At 43.6% G+C, this 23,869-nt stretch overlaps 1 protein-coding gene across 6 annotated transcripts in view; it reads left to right on the forward strand.

The window, feature by feature from the left end:
* Positions 1-23,869, forward strand: part of OSBPL5 (oxysterol binding protein like 5) — a 230,029-nt gene that overhangs the window by 131,102 nt on the left and 75,058 nt on the right. For all 6 annotated transcript variants that reach the window (XM_006022021.3, XM_006022026.3, XM_006022025.2 and 3 more), the window contains 3 exons: positions 17,784-17,864; positions 21,212-21,313; positions 22,545-22,748. In XM_006022021.3, coding sequence (XP_006022083.1) covers positions 17,784-17,864; positions 21,212-21,313; positions 22,545-22,748 — 387 coding nt within the window. The remainder of the gene's footprint in view (positions 1-17,783; positions 17,865-21,211; positions 21,314-22,544; positions 22,749-23,869) is intronic.

Consider the following 23,869-nt stretch of genomic DNA (forward strand, 5'->3'; position numbering starts at 1 on the left):
TCGCAGGATAAAAAAGTACGTGTATAAATGCTCTATACTGGAGCAAATTAGACTGCTGTGCAGTTACCTGCAAAGCATTTGTGAATGCACTCCTAATCGCCAAGAAGTGTGAAGGGTATGTATAGGCTTTTCTTAATCCCTGCCTAAGGCTTCTCTGTTGGCTAGCAGATTGATTTATAGGTAATGGGCAACAAAATGGAGTGAAGACTTCTCGGATTCTTTCTCTCTTTCCCCTGAAGTGCTTTGATGGATGTTATTAAGGTCTTGGTCTTGGTATTAATCTTTCCAACTTGAGGCCCTAATTTTTTATTCTTCTATGACTGTCTCTATATGCAAAGATGGGAGTCTTTTGGAAGGTTGTGGAGCTTTAACTAAATGTGTACTTGAAGAATATCAAGTCCCTCTACAGCATTAAGACCAGTTAGCCCCTAAGAATTAGAGATGGGGCACAACTTAAATATTTTATCAACCCTTATCTATTGCCTTTCAATGTCTAGTTAGATCCAGGTTTGTTTTTGCTGAGCCAAGCTCATGATCCTGTACTGAGCTCTATTCAGTTGGACTCCATCCATTGCACAGCTGCTTTGAAGCGCCCCAGAGTCCCAATCTACATACCAAGGGCAGCAAAAACAAAACTAGGACTCCCTCGCTCCTCTTCAGCACTGGAAGCAATTACATTGGTAACTAAATGTGCTAAAGCTGCAAAAATGTACAGATGCTGTTTTCCATCCTGATGGTCTGGTCAGCTTCAGGTGAGGTCTTCAATACTTGCAGATGACTTGGTCACAGTTTGGTCCCCAGCTAGGTTCCATGCCTACAGTTTTCATCTTGCCCACTCCACCATGGCTAGAAAAGTCTAGGTTAAAATCATACCATCCTGCTCTTCTGTTTGCATCGCCAGCAGAGCATTTTGAAACAAGTCTTGAGAATCTGTCACAAATGGGGCTCAAACAATAGCTCTATGGGCAGCCCACCAGCCTATTTGTACTAAAGCTGCCTACCAGCCAGTAAATTACTGGTATCTACAATGATGCAGCTCTTCTGTTTTTGTGGATAGGAGAAAAATGTTTGACATGGTGTAAAGAGGGATTTTGGACTGGTACTGCTCTTGGAATTATGGCAGAGCATGCCCCAGCTGAAGCAGCAAAGCAAAAGAAAGCACCTATTTGCTTTTAATCCAAAAAAAAAAAAATATATATATTTTTGGTAGGAAATGCTAAGCTGACAACAGAGGCAACCCTCTCGAATGAATACAATGGTAGAGAACCTTCCCCAAAAGCTCAACTATTTTTTTTTGTCTCCACACTTCTGGGAGGTGGGTTTCCTAAAGACCAAGAGCTTATGTCCAGCTTTTGACCAGGTGTTTGTTCTGTCTGAGACTGTTAGCCAATTAACACAAGATCTAGGGCAAACAGCTGCTCACTTGAAACTGCTCTAAGACCACCAGTGCATTTTGTATTGGTAGTGATCATCAGTTATATGATCATTATGTTTGGACCACGATAGGCCTCAGGTTCCTAAATACTTGTAACTTTGTCATGACCAAGCTCCTAAGTCACTTCATTCTTTGTTATACCACTTCTCTCAATTAGGCATAAGACAGGACTGTGTCAACAAAGTAAATTTAAAGCAGCTGCCCCATTTAGGCAGCATAAAGAAGAAAACATTTTAGGTCCTTTGGCAGTGGTCCTCAACCTTTTTGAACTTGAGGCACCTCTCCATAACTCTTCTGAAATTAGGTAGTTCACAATTTCAAAAACTAATTTACGTATTACAGTGGTTACCTTCTTACAGAGGGACCAGGCAGTGAGATAGCTGCCTATATTCTCACACCTCGTGGCACCATTCAAAGGATCTGGCTGCACTCCATGGTACCATGGCATGCACCCTGGTTGAGAATCGCTGCTCAAAGTGGGGGAAAAAAATATTGTGCGTGTTTGTGCATCTTGCCCAACAAATGTAACTGCCCTTATTGTAAATCTGTGCATCTGTAGCATTGTTCCTCTGCTGTGTATGTTTTTTCCAAAATATGTTGTCTCTCTCAAAGGGTAAATAGAAGAAGAGGAAATATGACTTGTGGTGGGGCACTGGACTGGGGCTAAAGAGACCCGGTACTGCATCTGTGCAGTGCCTGTCACTGGGGCCCTAATTCAACTGAGACTTCAGAGCAAGCTACTGAAAAGGAGCACTACTTGTGCCATAATTGTATTTAAACTTATTACATGACAGAAGGTCCAATGTCACATACCATTAACTGATACACGACTTAGATTTGCTTAGATTGTCACAAGTGAGGTTTTCTGTATGGTTGACTTGTTTGAAGTTTTGGTTTTTTGGCTTGCTTGTTTGATTTGCATTCTAAAAGATGAGCCTAAATGGTTGCTAAAAGCTTCCCCTGTTCCCTTTTATTTTAGTTGCACAGTGAGAGTCCTTGAGCTTGTTATGATGTATCAATTTCATTTTAATAGTGCCACTGCAAATCCTAAACTGTCTTTAAACCAATCATTTGAGTTCCAGGTGGCAGCATGCCTTGAACCTTTGGAGTTAATTATAGCCACATTTACATTCAGAGACGCGATAAAAGATCAGTCACAACTCTGGCAGTGCACAAGGGTTTTTGCCATTTACCCAGTGAATCAAGGAATCGGGACCAGATTCAGTTGGCAGGAAGATCTGATTGGATTCAGAACCCAAATCAGTGAGGTCCAGGAACAAAATGTTCTTTGTGTAGGCCCAGCATAGCCCTAGAGAAGAGTCCAAGCATTTCAGACATTGCTCTTGCCAGTGGAGCTGTAATGAAATATCATGGACAATAGTTTACACACAGATATGGGGAACATAAGCACAATTATTTTTCTAACTAGCTGTCTGTGTCAGGATTTGAGTAGGTGAGCTCCTTCTGTCCTTTCATCCTAGCCTCAGCACTTTGCCAAAGCAGATGAGAATGAGCCAACACAGTCTCAGGATGAGTAGCCTAACGAACCAGTTTGCAAAGATGTTGTGACAAGTCTTTGTGGCTTCCTTCACTTTGTTGTCTTATCCAACTCTTAGCATAAAGTCTGGAGGACTGAAAGCTGAACAGAACTGAACAAAGGATCAGAAGAAATCTCTTCATCACTTCTATTCCTCACCAGCATCCACGTGCCCTTAGCCATAAAGAAGCAGTACAGGTATTTGGGGAGGTTAAATGGGGTTCAAAATGGCTGCCCGATTTAAACTTGGCTCATTCTGGTGCTAAACTTATGCTTACAGACCTGGTCTCAGTGACTGGCAATCAGTCTAAACCTGTAACTGTACAGCAGTTCCATGCACACAAACCAGTCTAAAATAGCAGAGCTTGGTTTAACTTAAACTTGGATCTATGTAGTATCAAATTTTATTCAATTCGGGTCAAAGCAGTGCATGGAGCTCCTACACACCTTCCCTGTGCAGCCCTGGTGCAGGAAAACCCAATCACTTGCCCCAGCCCCAGGACTGCTCTTTTCATACTCCCCCTGACCCCTGTTCCTAACTGGGTTTTCTGGGTTGTTTCCCCCCCCCCCGCCCAACTCCCGACTGCTCCCAACCAGCCAGGTCTTTCAACCCCCATCCCACAAGATGTTTCCTGTGCAGCTATTTTTATCAGCATTTGCCACTACTAGAGTTGAGCAAGTAAGTCCCAGTGGTAGAAGGGGTGGGAGGTATGCACAAAGCAGGGGGGGCTGGACCCAATGGTCTCACGAGGTCCCTTCCAGACCTAAAATTTTGTGAATCTGTATGGGGGTGTAGGCTTGCTGGGAGAGGGACCCCGCTCCACCTGCAGGTCATTCTTGCCCCCACAACCTTCATGGGTTGTGCCAGCCCCTGCCCACTGCACCTGTGGGTTGCGCTAGTACCCACCTCTCATGGGTTGCACCGCCCCTCATCCCCCAGCAGACCCCCATACCCTCCAGCCTGCTGGACCCCCAACGCCCAGTTTCCCCTTCCTGCATCCTGACTTACCTGAAATCAGGCAGCCATTTTGATCCAATTTAACCTCCCCCAAGGCCCCCAAATATCTGTACTTGGCCTAGATGAAACTCCCATGGCCAGGCCAAGGAAGTAACTTTTTCCTTAAGTTTCAACATTAAAAGGCACAGGGAGTCTTGCCTTTAGTTGGTCTAGGATTTTGGCTTTAGTGTCTGAGAGGAGAGAAAATTGAGAAGTCCTAGATGCACATAGCCATTAATCTTCCTGAACACTTCACTGAACAGAATGGATGCAAGTTCCACTACGACAAATGAAAATGGGGAGACAAACTCATGTAAAGCTACAGCACCATTACTGTGTAACCCTGGGTTAATGGTGGTCATAACTCTACCCATCTGTCCTCTCTCAGGTACTGAGATAAAATGGAGTTACTAAAGGCTAAGGGATTTATTAAATGTTGCAACCAAACATATTTTTAACTGAATATTCAAGTTATATTTAATTTTAAAATTATTAAATGTTTTAATGTAATGTTTTCCTGTCTTGCTTGAGTAATTGGATCACACAAAAAGGAATGAAAGCTCCATCCCACATAACAGCAGGGAAAGCCTCTTTACTTAAGAATTCAATGGGGCCCCACTGAAACTAGAGACAAGTATACCAAAACGAAAAAAAACAAGGACGTTCTTTTTTTACACAGAATGATGTTAACTTGTGGAACTCATTGCCGTAGGTGGTTGTAGAGTAAAATAGTATAGACAGGTTCAAAAAGCCATTAAACAAATTCTTGGAGGGTGGCTCCATTGGGAGCTATTGAGTATAACAGTCGGGGATCTATTGTCTGTCATCCTTAAATCAATTGTGTTTTACCTTAGAAAGGGTATGATGGGATGAATTAAACTAAACATGCCATGTACATATAATCTCCCTTTAAAGCTTCTACTACTTGCTGCTGAGAGAGGATGCTGGGCTAGACAGACCATTGTGTAACCCAGTAGGGCACTTATGTTCTTAAATTGGTTTGAATTTGAAATGGAATTAATGTTACGAGGCAGCAAGACTTTCTGTGGCATTTAAAATAGAATAGAGTATTATAGAATAGTCCTTTTTATATCTTATCAATCTAAATTAATTTTTTTTTAAGCTTAACCTAGGGTTGCAAGTTGTACCCCCTCCCTCCCACCCACCATTTGAAGTGGGGCAGGGGCAGAGTTAAATGACATTGTAACAGTCCCATAATATCTGTGACCTTGACTTTAAAAATTGCTACTTTGTTCCAGTAGAGAGGTACAAAATGTTTTGCTAAACTGCAGTACAACAACTTTAGTGCAGTTATGAAAAATACTTCTAACTCTCAATGGTTATCTTCCCCCCCCGCCCCCAACCACACACACTTAAAGACTGATAGTAATCAAACTTGCTTATTTTTATGTCTTTCTGTGTTTGCCCCTTGCCACTTTCTGCTCATTTTGCTCTTTCTCTTATGTGCACAAACACCTTTTATCATTGCATTGCTGCTGAAGTAGGGGAATCTTGTATACAACCTAGAAAGCTGAGGTTCAGAACAAGTGATCTACTCAATGTTGCATGGGTAATGCCTGGATGCGTTAGAAACAAGACAACTGGAATTCTAAACTAGGGTATTTGCCGAACAATTCGGGGCCTGAGTCAAAGCTCAGTTAAGTCAATGGGAGTCTTTACATTGAGTCGCTCCATGCTTTGGATTAGGTGCTTAAATAGCCTTCTGTCATGCAATAAATTAAATACCATTGAGGATAATGAGGCTGTTCCTGATAATGTGGGTGCAGATAAAAGTTACATTTTTCACACTATCAGGCCCCTGAAAGTGGCCATTTTAAAAGCTCTCTGCAGCCATGCATGTGTGTTGCATCCTGGCTGTAGAGCAATTGGGCAAAAAATTAACCCTTGTTAAATCAGCTGTCTGCTGAAGATGCTCTAGAGATGTGCGCCTTAGGGAGCTTCTATACAGGTTCCCTGCGAGGGTTATGTGTGGGTGATTCCACCCACATGCCATGCCCTCAGTTTGCCACAGGGAGAAGGCAGAGAGTCTCTTCCTTGTGCAGCAGGGCTGGGAGGAGGAGAGCACAGGAGGGGGCATTTAGGGAGTGTGCCCTAGCACCCCAGCACTTGCTCCCCTGCCTGCCGGGAAACAGCTGGCCGAAAAAGCGGGCCAGCATTCATTCCCCCATGTGGGGAGGCGTGTGTGTTTTGGTGGGCTTGGGAAGTGTCCCCCTGCCAGTGCCATCAGGTACTGAGGGCACTTTCCAGGGAGGTGGTCCCAGCCAGGGCATCCCTGACCACTGGGCTGGTGGTCCCTCCACCACCAGCCTGGAGACAGACAGCCAAGAGCTGGCCAGCACACGTTGCCCCATGTTGAGGGGGGCCTCAGGGAGGCTGCCCCACCGCCAGTGCCATCAGGCCCTAGGGACACTTTCGGTGGGGGGGCAGTGTCCCAGCCAGAACCTCCCAACCCCTGATTGCCAGGCTGCTATTCCCTCCCCACCCACCTGCAGTCAGCTGGCCGAGAGCTGACTGGCATGTATTTCCCTGGGGGTGGCAGGGAGAGGAGCATCCCACCCCCAACAGCTGCCATTGGGCCCTGGGGACCTTTTCCTGGGGCCAGGGGAGGGGCACCGCCCCCCATACTGGGGAATGCATGTTGGCAGGCTCTCAGCCGGCTGTCTCCGGGCAGGGTGGTAGGAAACAACCCAGCGATTGGTGCTTGAGGGGCCCTGGCCAGGAATCCCCGCCCCCAGGAAAGCATCCCCAGTGCTCGATAGTATCAGCAGAGGGGACACACTTCCCCAAGCCCTCCCACTGCCCTTCTGCCCCCCCCAAGCATAGGGGAATGCATGCTGGCTAGCTCTCCCAGCCAATTGTTTCCCCTGCCTGGCCAGCTCTCCTAGGCAATCAGGGGAGCAAACCCTGGGGTGCTCCCAGCTATTGCCCAGTAGTGCAGTGATTGGGGGTGGCAGGGCCTAGCCAGCTTCCATAGCAGTGCCCCCTGCCTCCTGGCCTCTGGATGCACTGAGCCCCCACCATCAGATGCTGGACGTCTGTTACTTTTTATGACACTAATTTTAAGTGCTTTGTGTAAAGCACAAAAAGTTAGTGTGTTCAAGGTGCCTTTTGGTAACTTCTCCAAGTGCCCTGTGTTGGAGAGGAACACTTCATTTTAATATTGGATCAAGGGCTCCCTAGTTTCTCTGGAGTGCAGGTTACATCTTGTAAGGGCATTTCTCATAGGTCACTTCTCTTGCTAACTATAGCAGCAAAATTACCATCTGACCATAGGAGCTGGTACCCATAAAGGAGAGACTGGGGAAATGTTTATGCTGTCTTTAATGTGATAACAATTTTAACCTTTGTGAAACAAAGTTAACATGCTGGGTGTCTGGGTTTTTGTTTGGGTGGTGTTTTTTTTTCCAGCTGCTATGTCCTGTGTTCCTTTTGAAAGGAAGAGAATGGGAAACAGCGTTGGCAGCCAGTGATTTTCAGACTGCTAATGTTTCACAGAGGACAAGTAGACACCTCTAGAATAGTTCTTAATCAGATTTAGAAGCTCAGTGAGCACAGACTTGCTCTGTGTACACAATGCTGAATAGTGTCAGTGGTCCACAAATGTGTTTCCTGTTGGCCTAATAAAAGATATCAGATATACCCAAAGAACCTTGTTTTCCCTCAGTATTAACCTACCTGCTGTATGCCAGCTGCCACCTGTCCTACACCCTAGAAGTGTTTGCATGCTGATGCACCATGTTTCTAAGTAGTAAAAGTATTTAGGTTGTGTCAGATGCTGATTTTAGTATATCACTATTGTTAGAGCATTGCAGCGTTCTGTTATAAGGGCATATAGATTCATAGATGCTAGGGTTGGAAGGGATCTCAACAGATTATTGAGTCCGACCCCCTGCCTAGGCAGGAAAGAGAGCTGGAGTGCTGGGGTCAGATGCCCCCAGCCAGATGCCTATCGAGTCTTCTCTTAAAGACCCCCAAGGTAAGGGAGAGCACCACCTCCCTTGGAAGCCCATCCCAAATTTTGGCCACACTTACCGTGAAGAAGTTTTTTCCTGATATCTGACCTAAATCTGCTCTTTGTCAGTTTGTGACCATTGTTCGTTGTTACCCTAAGAGGCGCCCTGGTGAACGGAGCATCTCTGATCTCTTGCTGTGTCCCCCTAATGAGTTTGTAGGTGGCCACAAAATCATTTCTTGGCCTTCTCTTGTGGAGGCTGAAGAGGTCCAGATCCCTCGGTCTCTCCTCACAGGGCTTGTCCTGTAAGCCCCTAACCATACGAGTGGCCGTCCTCCAGACCCTCTCGAGTCTATCAACACCTTTCTTGAAGTGTGGCACCCAAAACTGGATGCAGTACTCCAACTGTGGTCTGACCAATGCCACATAGAGGGGAAGTATCACCTCCTTGAATCTGTTTGTCATGCATCTGCTGATGCATGACAAAAGTGCAGTTAGCTTTGCTGATGACTTCATCATGCTGATGATTCATGTTCATCTTGGAGTCCACTATGACTGAGATCCCTTTCGGCTTCTGTGCTGCTGAGAGGGTCACTTCCCAGCCAGTAGGTGTGCTGGATATTTTTGCACCCTAGGTGCAGCACTCTTCTCTTTTCATATTATACTGCATCCTATTGGGTACTACCCACTTTTCTAACCTATCCAGGTCTGCCTGCAATCGTTCTCTACCCTCTGGAGTGTGCACTTCACCCCACAATTTAGTATCATCCACAATCTTGGACAGAGTTCACTTCACAGTCACAGCCAAGTCACCGATTGAAGATATTGAAGAGTACAGGTCCAAGGACTGAACCCTGTGGGACCCCACTACCCACATCCTTCCAGGTTGATACCAATCTGTCTCCTGCCACTCTCTGGGTGCAACTGCTAAGCCAATTTGCCACCCACCGGACCATGTAAACATCTACGTCATAGCCTCTTAATTTATTTATGAGAATGGGATGAGATACTATATTGAAGGCCTTGCTAAAATCCAAGGAAAATGACGTCCACCTCTACTCCTGCGTCTGAGCATTTTATGACCCTGTCATAAAACAAAACCAGATTGGTCAGGCACGATCTACCTGCTACAAATCCATGCTGGTTTCCCTGCTGCATTATTTTTCCCGCTGGACTCCCACAAATAAGGTCCTTCATAATCTTTTCAAAGACCTTTCCAAGGATGGAGGTGAGACTGACTAGCCTATAATTACTTGGATCCTCCTTCCTCCCCTTCTTGAAAACAGGGACCGCATTGGCCCTTTTCCAGTCCTCTGGGACCTGGCCCAAGTGCCACGAGCGCTCAAACAGCTGTGCCAGTGGTTCTGCTATGACACCGGCCAATTCCCTCAGTACCCTCAGATGCAGCTTATCCAGACCTGCTGACTTGAACACATCCAGTCCATCCAAGTGACTGCACCAAGTCAGCATCAACAGTTGGTAGGCTGGTGTCCTTCTGATACCCATCTAAGAACCCATTAGGAGACTTTTCTTGACCCTTGTTCAGGAACACTGAGGCAAAAAGCTCATTGAATAGCTCAGCCTTTTCCCTGCTGTCTGTCACTAATTGCTCCTTCTTAATCAGTAAGGGTCCTATGCTGCCCAGCACCTTCTTTTTACTCCCTACATTCCAAAAAATGACTTTGTTGTCTTTAATTTGTGTTGCCAGCCTCAGCTATGTAGTTGCTTTGGTCTTTCCAACTGCCTCCCTGTAAGTGCGGCCCGAATAGGTATACTCTTTGGTTGCTTCCACCGCCTATATGCCTTCTCTAAGTGTGTCATTGACTAGACTCCTATGCACACTGAAGTTAGCCTTCCTAAAGTCAAGCACTTCCACCCTACTAGTTATCTTACCCACCCTATGCCGTACTGTGAATTTGATTGATTGGTGGTCACTGTCTCCAAGGTGACCACGAATCTGCAGCTCCCCTACCAGGTCCTCCCCTGTAGTCAACACCAGTTCCAGTAAGGCATTTCCCCTTAGTGGGACCACATACCTCCTGTGTTAGGTGATGGTCGTGCACACAGGTTAAGAACCTACATGAATGGTTGGATTTGGCTGACTGCTCCTCCCAGCAGATGTCAGGGTAGTTTAGTTCCCCCATGACAACCACATCCTTAGACTGTATGGCCTCTGAGAGCTGCCTCGGGAATTCCAAGTCTTGCTATTCCTCTTGATGTGGTGGTCTGTAGCAGACCCCCACCACCAAGTCCCTTTCCCCTTAACCTCCATGTATCCTAATCCACAATGCCTCAACTTTCTCCTCCTCTGATCCCATTTTGATTAGGGTAGATGTATAATACTCCTTTACATAGAGAGCAACCCCACACCCTTTCCTCCTTACTTTGTCCCTTCTGTACAACCTATAGCCCTCAGTGTGTACTGCCCAGTCATGTGTAGGGTCCCACCAGGTTTCTGTTAGCCCCACTAAATCAAAGTTATTATCTGCAAGCAGAAGTGTGAGTACTTCCTGTTTGTTCCCCATGCTCCTTGCATTAGTATAGAGGCACTTGAGCCCTCTGAGTGGTGCCTTTCGTGCCCCACTGTTCTGATGCCCAAAGGGCCGCTTGCTACTTACCTGGGGTGTACTGCTGCATGTCCAACAGTTTGTAGGTTCTAGACTCTCTCCATCTCCTGCCTCCCCATACCCCATCATACTTAGTTTAAAGCCAAACGTAGGAAGTCAGTCAACCTGTAAGAAAAGTCTCTTACCTTTTGTGGAGAGATGAAGCCCATTGTGTCCCAGGAGGTCCATTGCATGGAAGTGTGGATCGTGGTCCAGGAAGCCAAAACCCGCATGATGGCACTGACTCCGGAGCCACAGGTTGACTTCTCTGACATGGGTGATGTGATGCCTACTGTGACCGCTGACCAGGAGGATCGATGAGAAGACCACCTGTGCCCCCGTCTTCCTAAGCCTGGTCCCCAGAGCCCTGTAGTCACTCATGATATGGTCTGGACTTCTCCTGGCCGCATCATTTGTTCCCACATGGATGAGGACCATGGGATAGTTGTCAGAGGACTGGATGAGGTCAGCAGTTATCGCCGTGATGTCCCTGATCCTGGCTTCTGGCAGGTAGCAGACCTTGCACGCCGTGGAATCCAGATGACGGATGGGTCCCTCTGTTCCTCTCAGCAAGGAGTTGCCCACAACGATGACGCAGCATCTCTTCTTCTGCTTACCTGGGAGTCCTCAGCTCGCTCAGTAATGGTGGCAGGCCCCTCCAGTGCACCATCCCCTACTGTACACTCTTCTAATGCGGCCAGGGGCTCATATTTGTTCCCCAACTGCACTGGGGGAGCTGTCTCTTCAGCGAGAGGTCTGGCCCCTGAGGTGACTGTCGGATGTCAGAGCTTTGTTAAATAAATGGAGGTTTCCTTGTTACAGCTAATGCTCACTCATGCTATGATTGCATTTACTAAGCAAGTCTTAAGTGAAGGGGACTCCTATTCTGACTAAAGGGTGTACCTCCAAGAGGACAGAGTATAGCCAGGGCCATCAGTTAGTCTTTTAAATGAAAGAGCTAGCTTGAGAATCAAGAAGAGCTCTCTTCCTCCTCCTCTAGCCCATGGAACACATCTAGACAGGCTTTTGCTACGTGAACTTGCTCTCAGTGTCATAAAGCAATGAGCATAAAGCACAAATTGTGCATTTCTTTAGGAGATGCACATTTCTTTCATTTTAAAGGGTGAAGATCCTCAGTTGTACACATGGGTAGATCTAGGATTTTGAAATGTGGAGTGGGGGGTGCAGATGGTGTCAAATATCATCAAATATAAAACAACACATCCAGTTTAAAAAACACCTAGAGGTTTTACTAACATAAAGCCTAGGGCTATCACCATAGGGATATTATTCAGTTTAACATGGAAGCAAAACTAAATGCAACTTTACTGGAATGCACATTAATTTGCTATATCATACATTATGTATTTAAAAATAGGCAAAAAATAATCCCAAGATAATTAGTTTTGTAGTCATTAGAATGTCAAATGTATATCTCCTTATACATCTCCAAATGTATATACAGTCAAATGTATATCTCCTATTTCAGATTTATAAAAAAATCTAGCCTTCTTGAGCAGCTTGACAATACATCCAGTGCTGCACTGAAAGTTATATCCACACCTAAATTAGTGTTCACTCCAGTTAAAACTTCCACACCTGAGTTAATATTTTTAGCTAGAGTTAAAAATAGTCTGAAGAGCTAGAGCACCAGGAACAGCTAATGGGCAGCAGAACTGCAGAAGAATGGTTAGCTGATTAATGGAACATCAAGATCATTAACACTTGTGGAATGAAGATTTCAGAAAGAATCAGGTAGCTTACAATAAACTGTGAAGTCAATCGACTCCCTCACTGCTGCCTAAACAGAAATGCTACTCCCCTAAGAAGCCTTTGGTTTTAAATTTTGGGTGGAACAGGAATCGAAACAGGAGGTGAGGGAGAGGGTACCACAACATTCTCCTCCCTTGCAGATCTGCCCCTGGTTGTATGAAGTACCCTCCTTGTTTAATATAGACTGACAGCTCTGGTAGAGACAGAGGGTGAAATTTTGTGCTGTTTCACCATTGCAAAAACCCTGGTCATTCTGACCTCAAAGAGCTGCTGTATATTTACATCAGTAAAACTGAGAGAAAATTGTAGTTGTAGTCTATGAGGGTGGAGAATTTCTGCCTTTTATACTAGGCTGAGAAATGTAGGTCTATGGAAGTCCATCGTTAGATGCACTTGATGTTACTTGGTGATGTCAAGGCTGTTCTATCTTCTTGATCCTGGAAGCTTTGTTGATGGAGTCATTGAACCTAATGAAAATAAAGTAATTTAAATCAAAGCTATTGAGATTGGATTTGTTTTATTTATACCTGAATCAATTTCCTTAAGTTACTTAGCAGGTAAAAACCCGAAGAGAACTTCGGGGTTTTTTTTTTTTCTTCTTCAATGTCTTGGGGCACAGTCTTCTTAATAAGAGCCTGTTTACCATGTAGGACAGGAAATTACCTGTAGAACAGGTGGCACTTAGCAGCTATAAGGTTGCAGTTCCTCCTGAGCATTTACAGAGCTGGTCATTTGGCAAATGACAATGGCTGTTGGGGTACAATGATCTTTCTGTGCCAGAAATGCTTATTAGGGGTGTGCAAAATGGGCCCTATTTGATTTGGATTCAGATTTGGCCTGAATCGGAGACAGTGATTCGATTCGTTGATTCAGATCATTGTCCCCGATTCAATTCAGCCAAATTGAACCTGAATCGGAAGATTCAGTGCTGATTCAGAGAATCAGTGATTCAGCCATAGACACAGCTTTAAATGTTTTATCTGCGTACCTCGAGGTACCAGGCACAGCTTGTGAATGCTGTGGTGCTGGGGCACATGGAGTGTCCCACAAAAGCGTGGGGGAGCCCCTGACACACTTGGCAGCAGACCTGGAAGTGGACTGGAAGTTCTTCTGGTCCACTTCTGGGTCCGCTGGGGAGAGTGCTAGGGTGCCCCCCCCAGGTGCTCCCCCAGACTCAGGAGGTACAAGTCGCTGGCCGGGGGGGGGAGTTGCAGGGGCCCCTGCGTGCTTCCCAGCAGACCCAGAAGTGGATTGGAAGTGCTTCTGGTCCACTTTTGGGTCTGTTGCTGAGCGTGCTGGGGAGCCCCCTGTGCTTCTGTGGCACACTCCATGTGCCCCAGCATTGCAGCATTTACAAGCCACCTGCTACCTAGAGGTATGTAGAAAAAATATTTAAAGCTGTGTCTGTCCGAATCGCTGAATCTCTTCGACTTGATTTGGAGAGATTAAAGGGTCCTCTGATTCGCTTCAGATTTGGAGATTCATTCCACTGGATCAGGCCATATCTCTGCTGAATTGAATCGGGGACCAAAGCTTCGCACAGCCCTAATGCTCATACAAAAAGTAAGAGGGTATGCCAAGTGACAAAGTGGCTTAGGTGATTGGCACATTTAGTAAATCCAACCCGTGTGGACACAACAGTATCCCAAGAGTTTCAACTATGCAATGAAATTCAATAATTATGCATTGATGTTTCAGAAAAATGCAGTAATGAACTTCAACAGTAAGTAACCTGCCATCTTGAGGTCACTTAAACGTAACATCCACAGGTTCTAATCCAGTTTTGATTGACCTGTAATTAAAAAAACACCTATGAGAGATGTTCAATTTTAGCTGATGGGGGATGTTTTCAGCTACTTTTGATATATGTATGCAATCTTAATCAAATGCCTAAAGAGGCTGGGGTTGGTACCAAGGAGATATGATTCACTTTCTTAAACTTGGTGGTTTTATAGTGTGGTACCACTGGAAAGCATCATAAAATTTGAGCAGATGCTCCTTGAACGAGCAGACACTGCTGCTTCTTGCAAACATCCGGGTTTCAGTGCCATTTTATTGCTTGCCCAACTTAAAATTCTCACTCTAACAGTCACTGTAACAAGGTTTGTAAGATGGGCAGGATGGTTCAGTCTTCTAATCGTGAAAACATCTTTTCTTTGTGATCATCGCAATCTCTACTGCTAGAAGGTTTAGGGACAGGGTGTCATGCAGTTTGTTGTGGATGTTGATTGCTTGGCTGAATTCATCTCCAAGCAAAGTCACCCAGCTGCATTTACACGGTCAAATGTTATTCCCAGTCTTTCTGCATAAATAGTATTCCACGAACTGCATAAATGAGTTTAGCTTACAGTGCTTAGGTTACAAAGAGTGCCTTTCTGTTAATTAAGATTTTGTAGCCATCTATCTGAGCAGGATTTCCTAGAACCTTGTGAACATTTTGTATCTTCCTGTTTGCTCAGTCTAGCTAATGAGCTCAGTACCTGGTATTTCTCTCTGTGCCTGATCTTTTTTTATGTTTAGAGGGAGAGAAACTGCCTATAAACACTTGACTCATAATTGCATCTCATGGACAAGACATTCTTCATTCTTCATGCTAATGAGGGTGGGGGAGAATTCTTTCCACCGATTTTTTTTGGAGGATGTATCTGAAATTATTATGAATATCATTTTAATAATCCCAGGGGATTCTCTTTGTGGGAAACTTGTATGCTTGGAGATATTTTCTCCCGTGAAGAAGAGCTAATAGTGTACCTCAGATGGTAACACAGTACTGACATGTGAAATGCAATATATGCTCTGTGGGCAGAATTCTCTTTGCAGAGGTTTGACCATCACTAGCTGTAAAGTGTGAGCGCGGAAAAGCCTCGAGGTGCAAAGGCAGTATAAAATATGTATTGCAGAAAAGGGGGAAGAATTTGGCCTTCTGCAAAAAAAAAACCTACCCCCAAACAGTGAATAGTTGGCATGAATCAGAAATAAAAACTTATGAGTGAGATTAGTGATAAAACCATTTGTTATAGCCCTAGTTAAATCTAGGACTCCACAAGTCTTGTTTATAGACTACTTGAGTCTTCATTTTGCAATTCAGGAAGTGTATTTATTGCAAAATATTGTGCATAACTTTCCTTCACAATCAAAGGATATCAAAAGCATGGATTTAACAAATACCACATCATACAGTGTTCACTTCTGTATTTCAAACTCCAAGTTTTGCCCTTAATTTCCACATTTCTAGAAAAGTAATGACATAGGATTTGCTTTTCAGATGGTCCAGAGGGAGTCAAAAATCTTGTGTATTAGCTGCTGCAGTAGTTTTCAAAATGTAGGCTCTGGCACATGTGCTTATGGTCCCTGGAAAGTGGAATGGTCATGTGGTTTTTAACACTCCTTATGATTCAAGTGATAGAAACATGAAAAGGATCAATAGAAATCGTATTACAGTGAATTCCACTTATATGCATAACAGACTAGTGCTTAATTCATTTAACTATAAAACAAAATGAGCGTTCTCATTTGTTGTCTGTTGCTTACACTGTAACAAACTGGTTATTTCTGTATTGGTTACCTGCTTTCAGTGCTTAAATATACTGTAGCATATTTCAGCCCCACTGTCCACCTCATTCCCTTTAACTGTGCCAGCAATTGTAAAGGGGAAGCTGCTATCAAAGGATTGCTCTTAGAAGGCTTGAAAAAATGACAGAAAACAAATGGTTTTACTGCTGCACTCTCTCCATTTTCAAGGTCTGTAACAACATTAACAATGAAGGGAGCTAGTTCTGTTCTGGGGCTGTTAATAACATAGCAGTGTTATATAGTTAATAAGTACTGTTTATAATGCCATGGTATTAGCAGCCCCAAAACTGACTAGATCCCTTTACTTCCAAGCCTTCTGAGATTTGCAAGGAAATGCAGATGCTATTTAAATGTGTTGCCTTTCTTCCAGGCCCAGGGCTTTATTCTTAAAAGGAGTATGCCTTATGGACTTCTGTAATAACCCTAGCTTTACCTTGTGCCCAGTGGCTGTAGTTGTCCTGTGAGTGCAGCCATAACATTGAGGCAGTCAGCAAAAAGACCTCTAAAGATCATATGAAAAAAAAAAAGCTTGACAGTGCAGAGAGTCATCTAGCTTACTGGTAATTCATAACGGGGAGTCCAGTTCTTATAAGTGAGCTCCTGAAAACAGTGTTCTCCTGCTATCCTGTTGGAACACAGATGCGCAGTATTCATCTTGTGTTGTAGCAATTGAATGCCTTGCCCAAACGCTGCCCTTGTTTATACTGCAGTTGTGCCTAAAGGCACCAATCAAAGTCAATATAGTAACATTATTCTAACAAGAGACAATCCTGACCCAAAGAGATCACACTCTAAATAAACAAGGTGGCTTGAAGGGGAAGCAGAGATAACTTGCCCATGGTCTCATAGGAAACTAGTGGTGGAAGAGCTAGGTATCTATGGGTGTTCTATAAATAGGTGTTCTGAGTCCGTCCACTACTCTACTCCAGAACATGGACGTTGCACTAACAATACCAGTCTAAGTCAGGATCCCAGCATCAAACTGGGCTCTGCGTGGCTATTCCATGTGAACCTGCAAGCTAATGCAGAGATTCTTTTGGCCAATTGGCTCTGCTGACTGTGTTCTAAGTATATCTCCTCTCAATTCATCAGATAAATCAGCAAATTGGAGATTAGATTCCTTGAAAATGAGTTTAAATGTCTTTGGCACCAAACATGATTTAAAGTGACATATACATTTTGAGCTTTGTTTCCAAAGGCCAAAATAAGTTTGTTTTATCCAGGACATAGTTTAGCTCTGCTCCTCTCTGTGCACATTTCTAGGCAGCTCAACTGGGTCTTTAAGTAGTAGCAGTTTAAAAACCTCTTGAGCCAAAGATTAATGCCAACATGAGCAAGATTCCTTATAACTAAAATGGGATGCGACTGGAGTAAGCAGTAGCTTGGAAAGAAAAAAAAATTCTGAGTATGGCCACTATAAAGTATATCTGTTTGAGCAATTTCTGCCTTGCCAGAACAAGCCTACCCCAGTCTTCAGGGAATACAGTTGTTCATTTAAATATGTATTGAATTTAAAAAAACTGCTGTTAATGTTCATGGGGTGGAGATGCTAGTGTTTCACTTCAGAATGTTAAATGTTTTAAGATCTAAGAATGAACAAACGTTTTTCAGATCGATGGAGGAGAAGAAAGGACTGTGTACAGATGGGAACCATCATTGGGTGTCTGTATAGAACCCTTTGTGGGGAGAAGAAAGGGTTCACACTTAAAAGGAAGTGAAGAGTATACTGCAACTAGGCCCTTCCTGAGTCTGTCTAGTTTTATGGTGTTATGTTGATAAATCTTGATACATCTTCAGTGGATTCTTGGCAGATGTAAACATTTTTTCCACTAAACCATAACATAAGCATCTTAATGTTAATACATTACTTCTCTCTCTCTTTTTTTTAGAATGAATATAAGCTTTGCAATGGGTCTGATAAAGAGTGTGTATCTCCCACAGCCAAATTCACTAAGAAGGAAACATTAAAGGTATGTGTAGAGCAATATGAGTTCCTTTTGGCTGAGGTGTCACCTGCTTACTTTCTTTTTAAAGATGACTAGTAACTTTAAAAAAAAAAACAAAAAAACCCAAGCAAGCAAAGCACCCTACAGCTTGAAACCTTTTCTGAGTGTCACTGTCTATTTGGACACACAATGATCCTGTTTTCATGGGTCCATACAAATCCAAGACTTTTGTCCTTCTCACTTGGGCATCCAACCTTGCACTTGGAATTGTTTGTATGCATTTGATGTAAAAGAAGCAATATTGTCATGCATTTGTTCACATATTCTAAAGCTCTTTGAACAACAAAAGAGCTGTAATTTTTCCCAGATCATGTTATTTGGCAAGTTACTGAGAAGGGCTGAGAGAATAATTTGATTCCTTCTCCCTCCACCTCTTCCCCTTCCAACTGAAATAAAAACCCCATACTGAATTTAATTAAACCTATAATGAAGCATTCCACATTGTTTTATTTACTTTTCTGAAAAAAAAAAACCCAAAAGGCTGAACCCAAAGCACTGGTGATTGTGCCTTCTCCTTTACTTAAGTTTGGAGGTTGGAGCACATGTATAGGATGTCAGAGACCTTGGTTCAACTTCCTGTCCCTGAGGGGACTTGAACCAACACCTCTCCTTTCTGAGAGTGCCTTAAGCATAAGCTATGGACTCTGTAAGGATAAAATGTGCTGTCTCATGATGCCACTCTTCCACCTTAGTCATTAAACCAAGTTATTAAGCTTTGTGTACATAACTAAACAAGGATATAGGGTATTCTGATCTGGATTTTCTTTAGTCTATCATACTGAAGGAGAGCCACTTCACGAACACAGAATGAGATACTCTGTCAGTAACACTGATGGTCACAGTACTTGCTTGGGTGGCAGGACACTTGGGTTCATGCCCTTGCCCAACTGCATGTTTATACAAAGGGAAACAGTCTCAACAGGAGGGGTTGAGGGCACCCACCCTTCTAACCTACCAGCATGATAGTTAGGGTATTTCCTTGGCAGGAGGAGACCAACCTTGGTGAATGCACTAACTGAAAAGGGTACACTGCCACCTTAATTTTCCCCTCTGTCAATTTTATAAATCTAGTCTCCAAATGTTTTTCAGCCAAATCTAATATCACAAATTTGACATGAATTTGTGAATAAAATCAAAATGAACAAAATGGTATGTTTTGCCCGTCTTATTCCTAGCCAGAAAATTTCACCCAGCTCTAATGCTGAGTCTGCTGTAATATTATCCACTACACTTCCTTTAGCACTGACAGTTTGCCTGGTATAAAGCAAGAGAGGTCAGCTGATGCTTCTGTGTAAGGAAGCTGGTTCAATAAAACCTGTCTTGCATAAGAGACTTGTGCATGACTGTTTTTAAGGTTCCTCCTGCTGTATTTGACAAACTGGGAAATATCAGCCCCTTGTGGTCATCTGTGTTCATGTGCCTGGGAAATGGTACCTAAATAATTTAGCTCCTTTTAACTGCCTCGGGCAGCTACGCCAAGGTGGTAGAGCCAGCTTTTCTGAGGCAACCAGTACAATCCACATGATGAAAATAACCATGAAGACTGACAGAAGTCTGACAGCCTTGTCCAAAATTCCTTGCTTACCACTTCCAAGGTATAATGCACGCGAAGTAGCAGTGGTGCTGATCTAAAACAAGTGGCCAAGTCCTGCCTGGTGCAATTCAAAGGCTTCAGTTTGCTTATGTGGGATGACTTTCTAGGAGACTTCATCTACGTGTAAATGTAACTGAAAGAATTAACCTTATCTGCTTCTGCACAGACTTGCATAGGAATTTTTGTTGGCCTCCACTGCCCAAGTAGCCAGATATACAGAAGATGGAGGGTTTATACGGATGTTTGGGAAGTTGGATTGGCTTAAAAATAGCTGCCCAATCTAACTTAGTTCACCCACTTGCAGACTATACTTAGATCCCTAGTTAGGTAGATGTAAGTACCAAACTGTACAGATGTTTCCTGAAGGGTAGATTGGTTCAAAAAATGGCTGGCACAGTATAACTTTAGCTCATCTGAGAGGTGTGCTAAGTTCGATCAGGCACAGTTAGACTGATCTAACTGAACATCTGCATGCATTTGGAATGCAACCCCAAGGCTGAGAGCCTAGCTGTGCCCCAGCTCAAGCCCCAGGGCTGCACTTTTCTTTCCCCTCCCCTTGCCATGGGCTACTTTGACTGCCCCTCCATCCATCCCCCCATTCCCATGGACCAGGAAGCCCAGTTGCAGTAAGTTGCCAGTGCCAGAAGCCCAGGGGGTTGGTCCATAAGGGGAGGATTATCTGGGGGTAGAGGTGGGGTGAGGGTTGAAAGTAGCCTCCAATTGAGGGGGGAGAGCCCCCCAATCCCACCAGCAACCCCCCACTAAAGAGCCATTGGCTGCTCTGATCTGCCCACCCCTCCCCCCACCCTGACATATTTTGATCTTGCTCCCAGCAGTGGTGAAAACCAGTAAACCTGACACTGGGAGCAGTTTGAGGGATTGAATCATAGAAAGTTAGGGCTGGAAGGGACCTCAGGAGGTCATCTAGTCCAACCCCCTGCTCAAAGCAGGACCATCCCCAACTAGATCATCCCAGCCAAAGGTTTGTCTAGCCAGGTTTTGAAAACCCTGAAGGATGGAGCTTCCACCACCTCTCTGGGTAACCTGTTCCAGTGTTTTACTACCCTCCTAGCGAGAAAATTCTTTCTAATATCTAACCTAAACTTCCCTTGCTGCAACTCGAGATGGTTGCTCCTTGTTCTGTCATCTGCCACCACTGAGAATACCCTAGTTCTATTAAGGGTGGATTGAGTGTGGTTTGGCTGGATTGGAGTGTAAAGGGGCCCGGGGGGGGAGGGTTTGACAAAATCAGAGAGCCTTTCCAATCTGTGGACCCATTAGCCCCTTAGTTCTGCCCACCTCTTCCCCTACCCTGTCTTACCTTAGATCGGGCTCCCAGTACCTTTCTAATCACTGCATTAGATTGGGTGGCCATTTTTAACCTGATTTAGCTTCTCAAACTTCTCAGGGTAATATCTGTATGCACCCTTAGTAATGCTTAATTAGCAGAACCAAACCAAACAAGATAAAGTACTTTTTCTGCTGAAACTCCACTGAAGTTCATATTTACATTTATCTCAGCTGCTTGTAAAACCAGCCACAATTTAGTCACCAAAACATGCACCTTTCATTTCCAGGGAGACTATACAATGCCTGGTTTGAGGTAATTGGTGCATAGCTGTCTCAGATGTATAGTAGAAGTGGTCTTTCTTCTCCAAGTATAACAGAAAAAGAACATGTTTTACAGCAGCTGTTTTTCCCTTCCATTCTGAAACAGGTACAGAAGAAGAACTACAGACAGGAAAAGAAAAGAGCCACCAAACAGCTCTTCAGTGCTTTGAAGGATCCCAGTGTCGTGATCATGGCAGATTGGCTGAAGGTATTTAACGCAAAGCACTGTTTGTAAACCTGTAGGAATAAGAGAAAAAATGTTTCAGGATTTGTACTCGGGAGTAGACAAAGGTCATCCTTGAATGTCTGCTGTAAGAAGAAAGTTGTAGGGAATGGAAAATCCCAACTTAATTAGCACTTCAAGGGGCTAATGCTCTAAATTGCCTGGTAGGCTATGGTATGAAGGTTAGGAGAATGAAAGAGGAGCCAGGTCTGAACTATTGCCTTGGAAAAAACTGACGGTATTTCTTCATCCTTTCTTCTTCCTGGCAAGGAGATGCTGTTTCTTCCTGTAGATGTAGTTTATATTTTAGCTAACAGAGAAGGGATTATTTAGGGACAGTGATTGTTTGAAAGCAGGAAGATGCAAGATATTTCTTTGGCATTTGTAGGTGCAGCAGGTTGGATTTTAAATTGACAAAGAACAGAACAAAATTGATTGGACTAGTTGACAGCTGTAACTTCTGGTTGTGTGAAGATGTGGCAGTTTATCATTGGTTTCTGACACTTACACCTAACAGGACAAACATTTAGATTGAAGTTCTGCAATGAGATAGGCAAAGGTTACTTCCCATTTTTGTATAGGTATGATTTATTAGGGGGGCATCTCATTCTGTATGTTCGTTCCTGACACAAGTTTAGGATTGGCTGCCCTTTCTGTAATATCTGCCCATTTTAAAACAGTTATAAAGCAAAGATTTCCGATTTAATATTTTTGGAGAGAAAAAGCCATTGATTTCAGGAAAAAAATAGGATGTAGGGTTATAACAAGTATAAAGATTGATTACTGTCATTAGTAATAGGGGGAGTGCATGGTGTAGTAGAGAACCAAAGCTAACAACAATGTATTTGTATGCCATATTAAGTTTTTAAGCTCTATTAATATTGTTCTTTGTAGGTAAAAAACTTCAGAGTTTGAAGCGTTGAAACCTTTCAGCTCAGCAACAAGTAGCATTTATGTCTTGACACAGCAGCTCTCCAGCAAAACTTGTATAGATCAAATCAGTTAAATGCCAGGGGCTAGATTGATATACTGGCTCATGTGGAATAGTAGTTTTTCTCCATAAGTATTCCTAAAGCAATTAAACCATGGAGTACTGGGCATGTTGGCATGAATGAAGTTGTTAGAATGTGACTTGGAGTGAAGCATGTGTTTTGAAAACATTTGAATACTTGATTTAAGGATCAACAGTCAAACTGTTTGCTTGCTTTCCCTGCAGATCCGTGGGACTCTGAAAAGCTGGACCAAGCTGTGGTGTGTTCTGAAACCAGGCGTGCTATTGATTTACAAAACACCAAAGACTGGGCAGTGGGTAGGCACCATCCTGCTCCATTCCTGTGAGCTGATCGAAAGACCCTCCAAAAAGGACGGCTTCTGTTTTAAACTCTTCCACCCTTTGGATCAGTCCATCTGGGCTGTGAAGGTAACCACCAAGCTAAGCTGAAATATTTTTCCCCCTAGCTCTTCCACCACAGGGAGGCCTGTGCTGTGGGAAAGATGCAGGATGCCAGGAGTCTGCAAGAGCTGCTGTCATTTCATAATAAACAAGTTTAAAGGAGCCTTTGGCTTTATTTTAATCTTTTTTTTTTTTTTTTTTTTTTTTGTCTTAATACCAGACCAAAGAATGTGGAGTCAGTCATTGGGGTTGATTTGTATAAGGTTGAAACGCTTGATGGATAACTACACAGCTGCAATTCAAGAGAGGGAAACCAGCATATAGACACTAGCAAAAGGCCCTTGGGGGTGAGATGTAGATGACTATGGCAGAAGTTCCTAATAGACAAGGAGGGCTTGACCCATCAACTAGCACTTCTCGAAGTAGTGTTAACAAAGCCTAAACAGCATAGAGCAAAGGCCAATTCTGCAGTGGCAAAGTGAGGTAGATTGAATGATTTGGTCACTTCTCAAATTCATTCTACCCTTCAGTGCTGGAAAAGTCATGTGCCATTTGAACTAGATTTGAATCTGTTTGAACCCTGACTCTTCTACAAAATACTTGTCGTTACCTCTTGGCTAGGTACTTCATTCCTTTCTGTTTCCATTCCCTGTCTAGCAAATGAAGTTAGTAATTCCTTTCTCCTGCCTTGCATAGTTTTTGTATGTAATTTTTAAGCTTCTGGATGCAGGGCGACTCTCTGACCAGGGTCAGACTCTTGGCTGAAGCTGAAGGCTGTAGGTGCTATTGTAATGCAAATAACTAGTATTTTCACCATCCTGAAAGAAACAGATTTTGAAACATATTTATTTTTTTAAATAATTTGTGGCACTTATCTTCTGGGGTCTTTTTTCCCTAAGGAAAGACCCAAAAAAGCTCATCTGACCTTAGATGCAATTTAATTAGGAAGATCCCACCAGCTCCTGGCAAACTTTGAGTAACATCTGTTTGATGCCTGAAGGAACAACACTTAATTAGTCTTGAACTGTGTTCCACCGTTAAAAATAGCAACTGTGCAGAGTTATTGCAAGATATAAATTTTCTATGAAATATTACTAGTACAAACAAGGCACTGCTGATTGCCATCCTGCTGCAACGAGGCCAACATA

The sequence above is a fragment of the Alligator sinensis genome, unplaced genomic scaffold, assembly GCF_000455745.1.
Source record: "Alligator sinensis unplaced genomic scaffold, ASM45574v1 scaffold983_1, whole genome shotgun sequence".
In the NCBI taxonomy this organism is placed as follows: domain Eukaryota; kingdom Metazoa; phylum Chordata; order Crocodylia; family Alligatoridae; genus Alligator; species Alligator sinensis.